Source organism: Notothenia coriiceps, unplaced genomic scaffold, assembly GCF_000735185.1.
Source record: "Notothenia coriiceps isolate Sejong01 unplaced genomic scaffold, NC01 NC01_scaffold00037244, whole genome shotgun sequence".
NCBI classification, from domain to species: domain Eukaryota; kingdom Metazoa; phylum Chordata; class Actinopteri; order Perciformes; family Nototheniidae; genus Notothenia; species Notothenia coriiceps.
In genome coordinates, this window is record NW_011369945.1 from 14,322,540 (window position 1) to 14,329,578 (window position 7,039).

General features: G+C 37.5%; 2 protein-coding genes across 2 annotated transcripts; one reads left to right on the forward strand and one right to left on the reverse strand.

Moving 5' to 3' along the window:
* The first annotated feature begins 1,300 nt into the window (after nucleotides 1-1,300).
* On the forward strand, nucleotides 1,301-4,105 carry ciao3 (cytosolic iron-sulfur assembly component 3). Its single transcript, XM_010794289.1, has 8 exons — nucleotides 1,301-1,325; nucleotides 1,588-1,722; nucleotides 2,154-2,272; nucleotides 2,349-2,478; nucleotides 2,564-2,636; nucleotides 2,725-2,862; nucleotides 3,084-3,241; nucleotides 3,433-4,105. Exons 1-8 carry the CDS (start codon nucleotides 1,301-1,303, stop codon nucleotides 3,672-3,674), a joined length of 1,020 nt encoding a protein of 339 aa, XP_010792591.1. The 3' UTR covers nucleotides 3,675-4,105.
* A 601-nt stretch (nucleotides 4,106-4,706) lies between these two features.
* Nucleotides 4,707-6,613, reverse strand: hagh (hydroxyacylglutathione hydrolase). The gene is made up of 7 exons (XM_010793656.1): nucleotides 6,526-6,613; nucleotides 6,280-6,397; nucleotides 6,089-6,197; nucleotides 5,803-5,906; nucleotides 5,590-5,691; nucleotides 5,406-5,485; nucleotides 4,707-5,305 (listed from the first exon to the last, which is right to left on the reverse strand). Exons 1-7 carry the CDS (start codon nucleotides 6,585-6,587, stop codon nucleotides 5,206-5,208), a joined length of 675 nt encoding a protein of 224 aa, XP_010791958.1. The 5' UTR covers nucleotides 6,588-6,613; the 3' UTR covers nucleotides 4,707-5,205.
* Between the last annotated feature and the right edge of the window lie 426 nt (nucleotides 6,614-7,039).

Below are 7,039 nucleotides of genomic sequence, written 5' to 3' on the forward strand. Positions count from 1 at the left end.
CCCCGTACATGATTGGTGCAGCCTGCGAGGTTAAAGTTGAAGAGGAAACGGACACGGAAATAAACCAAATTGTTCTGGTTTACACAACAATTGAGATTAGCCTTTATCTTCTGTTATTATGTTATTGAAGTCACTCGTAGGGAGTGCCTGCACTCTGCTTGGAGCAGCAACAGCGTTCAAATTAGGTAAGTCCCCACTACCTTACAGTCCGTAAACATCTAATTTCGCACGTTAGCTTGCGTATTCATATGAATGTTAACTTGTTACGGATGGATAAGTAGTTTTTTGTTATGGTCGAAACAAGAGAGCTGTCAATTGAACTGAGTTACCCTGTCGGAGCAAACATCTGCACCTTATTACATAACATTATCCTTAACAGTCATGATAGGCTGTAGCTAGGTGGAAATCATGTAATGCATTGAAGCTAACGTCGTTAACTTTGTTTTGTTGTTTTGTTAGTTTACAGATTGAATACTTGGCTATATTAGCATTCGTTTCCGGTACGTCTGGCTGCATAAAATAAACATAATTTAGTTTAAGGGACTCTGTTATAAAATCATAGAATTGTATGGCTATAAGATTGATTATTTAACACTAAGAGAGAGAGAGCATCCTCATGTCAGTCTGTCTAATGTTTACTTATATCTTCTCATGAAGCACCGTTGGAAGTAAAGGCCCAGGCAGCTGCCCTTCTTCACAGCGCAGTGAGGAAATCCTCTCTGGTGGAACAAGCAAGCATGAAGATTGAACTTCTCCCAGCTCTCAGTGACAACTACATGTACCTCCTGATAGATGAGGAATCCAAAGAAGCTGCTGTGGTTGACCCTGTGGAGCCAATAAAGGTACGTGCCTTATATTACAGGACTGTCTCAGAAAATTAGAATATTGTGATAAAGTTCTTTATTTTCTGTAATGCAATTAAAAAAACAAAATTTGTTTTTTTAATTGCATTACAGAAAATAAAGAACTTTATCACAATATTCTAATTTTCTGAGACAGTCCTGTAATATAAGGCACGTACCTTTATTGGCNATCCCGAATGTGATCATTTGGGATTTAATTCTGATTTACATCACAACAAATATGTTGGTAACATCAATATAATATAAGGCACGTACCTTTATTGGCTCCACAGGGTCAACCACAGCAGCTTCTTTGGATTCCTCATCTATCAGGAGGTACATGTAGTTGTCACGTGGTTGACCCTGTGGAGCCAATAAAGGTACGTGCCTTATATTATATTGANATTCCAGACGTATACTTGTACAACACGGCATAGATTTTGTTTAGTTTAATCCGAATGATCGAAGATGTTCTGAATTTTCGTTGATTTTAGAGGTGGTCGTTTATTTCCATGTTAAAATAAACCATTTTCAGTGGTACCGCTGAGAGAGTAATTTTTTGGTCATGGAAAATGAGGTAAAGGTCATGGAGAAGTCATGGAAAAGTCATTGAAAATCATTGGTGAAAAAGTGGATACAATTATATTCTTCTCAAGTCCTACACAACTCAAAGAAAAACTGGAAATGTAAATGAAAGGCTGATTTAGGCAGACAAAGTCACTAAAGATTGTCATCATTATTGCAGGGGTTCATCATGTGTTTGACACAAGCTTTAGTCGGACCTTCAGCCTGCTAGAGAGCCAGAGAGAGTTTGTGAAGCGTTTCAAGAGGAAGGAGCAGGACAGCAAGACTCTGCCCATGCTGACGTCGGCCTGTCCAGGTATTCCAAAACAAACCCTCTATGTATCATGTTGGAGCGTTCTGAGGCGTTCTAAGACCTTTTGTAGCGTGACATCCTCATTTGTCTGCATTGTACAAACATTTGTTTTTCTTTCTTGGCTGGTGGTGAAGTAAATCGACTTTTCTTTTTCATATTATACCAACGCGGCTGGTAAATGGTGCTGATTGTGTACCCTTTCTGTATAGCCATTTTTATTCTAACAATGTGAAATTCCATTGATTAATATAATCTGAAAGTATATAAAACACAATTCACTCGTCTTTATATTCGTTGTGGACCAAACAACGTTTACTGCTTGATCAATTTCACTTTGGTCAGATAATACAACTTTCATTGATATGATTTCAATGTTCGCTTTGAGACATCTCCCATTGCTCATGTATGAATATCTGTATGTGTGTGTTGCTCAGGTTGGATTTGCTATGCAGAGAAGACCCATGGGGAGATGATCCTTCCTTACATTAGTACCACTCGCTCCCCTCAGCAGATGATGGGTTCTCTGGTTAAAGGCCATTTTGCTGAACAACAGGTACTGCACGTCTTGAATTTGGATTATAATTATAATTTATAAAATGTTTAGTTGACATTGATCTGTGTGTTGTTAGGGGCTGAGTCCACAGCAGATCTACCATGTGGCAGTAATGCCCTGCTTTGACAAGAAACTAGAGGCCTCGAGGTCAGACTTCTACCTAAATGAAGCTGAGACTCGAGAAGTGGACTGTGTCATCACATCTGGTACAGTAATTACTCTTATGATGCTGTTTGCCTCTTTGAATGTGGAGCATTTTCTCATATTATACTTCTCTGATGTTTCCTATAGGAGAGGTTCAGAAAATGCTTGAGGAGAAAAATGTGTCTCTGAAAGATGTGGAACCTGCTCCTCTAGATACAATGTAAGTTCTGTGATGTTTCTCTTCTATTAGCCATAGCAGATTTCCATAAGAATACATTAACTCACACTACATATTATTTGTGACCCAGGTTCAGCAGTGTGAGTGAGGATGAGTTCCTGAGCCATTCTGGGAGTGGGTCAGGGGGTTACCTCCATCATGTCTTCACCTACGCTGCCAAGCAGCTGTTTGGAGAGGAGGTTAAGGAGCTCACTTACAAGACCCTAAGGTGAGTCTGTCCCATCAGAACCGAAACAGCCTTGTGGTCATTTTGTGGAACAGTCAATCCTTGGTCCAGTACAAATACATGTTTAAGATGCTTTTTATGTACAGGCAAAAAAGGGCAAATCATCTGTTTGAAGATGAATTGTATCGGCCTACTTGTCTTGCACCTCGTCTATAGAATGTTCAGTCTAATCTGGTTCTTCCACCTCAACCCCTCTGCCACAGGAATAAAGACTTCCAGGAAGTGACTTTAGAGAAAGATGGAGTTGTCCAGTTGAGCTTTGCTTTCACATACGGCTTCCGCAACATCCAGAACCTGGTGCAGAAGCTAAAGAGGGGGAAGTCGCCTTACCACTTTGTGGAAGTAATGGCATGTCCGTCAGGTAAAGTCGACTTTGAGGATGAAAACTTTTCCTTGATGTGTGCTTATGCACCTTTGCTCCATTCAATTGCCCAAAACAAGAAAATAATAAGCACTGATTTACAAACTTCATTCTTGTAGATGTATGATGTCTGCAAGAACATTTCAGTGATAAACTCAGCATGCTTCCCATTACCTCTTGTTATTATTCAGGCTGTATAAATGGCGGAGGACAGGTGAAGCCCTTACCTGGTCAGAACCCAAAGGAGCTCCTCCAGAAGGTTGAGGATCTCTACAAGGAAGAGCGCACGCTATCGCCAGAAGAGGACACCCGTGTGGCCGAGCTGTACCAGTCCTGGCTGCACAGTGTGGGGGAGGAGAGAGCCAAAGAGCTGCTGCACACACACTACCACGCGGTGGAGAAGATGATTAATGGACTTACTATGAAGTGGTGAAGAAAGCTTTGGTGTAATCCATGATAAGCAGAGTTTTTCATCAAACACCACAGCACCGTCCCCATGTGTGACTATTTTTGTAATTCTTTAGAGAGAACAGAAGGGTTATGGGCAATGTTGAATACAAGCTGCATTAATGTATGCAAATAACCTTTCGCTGTTCCGCTCCTCTAAAAGTTGTTTGTTTTGCAAATCGAAAGACAGGGGGTATAAATAATACACACGATGCCGGAGCCAAATTAAGTTCACATCGTGTGACCGATTGTCTTTTGTCCTTTCAAATGTATAAAAAGTAAATAATAAATGTTTGTGGCAGGTGAAATGACAGAGCTAAATATAATCATTCCTTGCTTATTTAACCTTATGATTATGTGTAATGAGAAATAAAGACTTTATTTAATTGTAGGCTTGTTTTATATATTTTAATGGAATATATCCAACAGAATTTAGATAAAGACATTATTGAATAATCTTGATTAGTGCAACTTTAAGCACAAAGTGAAGATTTGATCACATTGCGAAGAAATTAAAGATTTGCATTAGTAAAATACACTGTATGATATTTTTACTCTAGTAGAATGTATGGGTGCAACATTATAGACTCCTGTTCTAAAAAAAAATGGTGACATGCAGTCTTAATTATACACAAATTAATTTAGTAATTCAAGGCCTAAAATACCCATGTTTGGTTGTAAATTACAACTACATGTAAATGTTCTTGCAATACTCCAAAAAATTATATTTATGAAAATACAATATTTTCAATTGAGTACTTTTTGAAAGCAGGACTTTTATTTCTACTAACTTCAAATAAACATGTGTTGTTGCTATTTTCATTCAATATTCGTTGTAAGATTGTACTTTACTGAACACTTCATGTGAAAGCAACAGTAGTGATACCACGTAGACAATGCTTTGCTCACAATGCTTTAAATTAAATTCTGCCAAAATTACATAGTGAACAATCAGAATAGCTTTCAAGCCAAAATGGAAAGAAAAGTCCAAAGTAAATCTTCCTTAATAAAGAATTAATACCAATCAAGTCATTTTTTTATGAATTTACAGAAACTTTACACATTCCAACATTTGTTCCTCAAGCATCTCCCGGTCTTATTTAAGTTTAAATTAATTATTATCATTTAATTTGAAACACTTTTGTACAAACAAACTACAATTGTAGTTTTAACATTGATTTAATATTTTAAATAACATTAAAATAGACCCTTATACTCAGATTTACACATGATCAAACTTTCTCATTTCAAGCACTCAATTAAAAGCTAAATGTTCCTTAAAACTACCGCACCAATTTCATCTGTACAAACCAAATATAATTAAAACAAGTTCCTAGCCATATCATGAGGGCTGAATTTAATGATGAAAAAATATGTGTGCATTGCCTAAGAGAGAATGTCCTAGATATGATTATAGTGTTTGAAGATGAATTGTAGATATTTATTCTGTACTTCACTATTGACAGCTTGCAGTGTTTTAAGCAGTAAAGAACCATTCAGCATGAGTACACTGGAAATCACTCCTTGGGCACCCGGAAGCCATCTTTTTCTTTCCGGAGACTTCTCATGGTTTCAATCGGGCTCGTCTCCTTGACATGGTCTTGCACGGACTTCTCTCTGAATTAAACAAATAACTGTAATTAGCTCAAAACAAACTATACAGACATGTGTTGTCAGTAAATCACTAATAACTAGTATTTAATCAAGTTGCACATACTTGACTCTCATAAAGGGGTTAAATGTGAATTCTTCCGCCAAAGTAGAAGGGACGGTAGGTTCCCCGTTGCTGCATTTCTCCTACAAAACACAGATGCAAAAGTTCTTTTAATTATCACTTTTTTCATAGGCTGATCATTTGATTGAGGCAATAATTGCCATGATGTGACACATCAGTTAAATACCTTTGCCCATGCTAGCTTCTCCTGAATTACTTCATTGTCTGGCTCAACATGACGCGCAAACTTCAGATTGCTGACGGTGTACTCGTGACCGCAATAAACACGCTTAAAACACAAACACATCGAGGTTAGTCATACAGTTTGAGTATACATTATTTTATATGAAGTTTAGACTTTCAAAGTACCCTTTATACTGATATTAGTGGAGATATTTACAGTTTCTGGAGGCAGTTGTCCCAGAATGTCTATCAAGGCTTTGTACATCTGCTCTGCTGTACCCTCAAAGAATTTACCACAACCGGCCATAAACAGCGTGTCTCCTGCATGGGAAAAAAGGGACATTAAAAAGGTCACGTGATGCAGTGCTGTCCTGTTAAAGCTGTTGTATCAATACTTATTGGTCAACTTTACAGATTTAAAAGCTTTCTCAGAGACTTCATTGTCTCCAGTATCACCTGGTATTTATTTGTGCCTTTTATCTGATCTCCTGGATTTGACATACCCGTGAAAACAGCTGGGGGCTCTGTGCTGTCTTCTTTCGTAACATAGTAGCAGATGTGACCAGTTGTGTGACATGGTGTGAACAGGCATTTGATATTGAGTGATCCGACCTGGGAAAGAATGACACCAGTGAGCAAACATCAGGCAAGTGATAATTTATAGAGTGTAGAATAGACAGTTTGATTGTCTTACTTTCAAATTTTTAGAATGAGAGACTTTCTTTGTAATTGCATCCACTCGGTTATCTCCTCCGTAGACCCTCAGCCCTGGCATTAACCTAACCATCTTTTCATTTCCACTAGCATGATCCCTGAGGAGAGAAAATAATCAGTGTATTGTTTACCACTCTTTGATTCAGCAGAAGGGTCGTTTTATGCATGTGTAATGGTAGCCTGTCTAAGACTATGTTTAAAAAAAAAACGATAAATTGCATCTCACCAGTGGTGATGAGTGGTCAGAATAGTTGTGAGTTTTACACCATGTTTTCTCACAGCTTCCATAACCTGTTGAAAACATTAAACTGCATACGTGATCAAATGATTCAATCAATTCAAATCTAAATGATTCAACAATAATCTTGATAATTGTTTAAAATCTCTATCAAGCAGATAGTGTGTTTTCTCACAGTGTTGTTTCTTACATCCCGAATGTGATCATTTGGGATTTAATTCTGATTTACATCACAACAAATATGTTGGTAACATCAATATACAGGACTGTCTCAGAAAATTAGAATATTGTGATAAAGTTCTTTATTTTCTGTAATGCAATTAAAAAAACAAAAATGTCATACATTCTGGATTCATTACAAATCAACTGAAATATTGCAAGCCTTTTATTATTTTAATATTGCTGATTATGGCATACAGCTTAAGAAAACTCAAATATCCTATCTCTAAATATTAGAATATCATGAAAAAGTATACTAGTAGGGTGTTCAACGAATCACTTG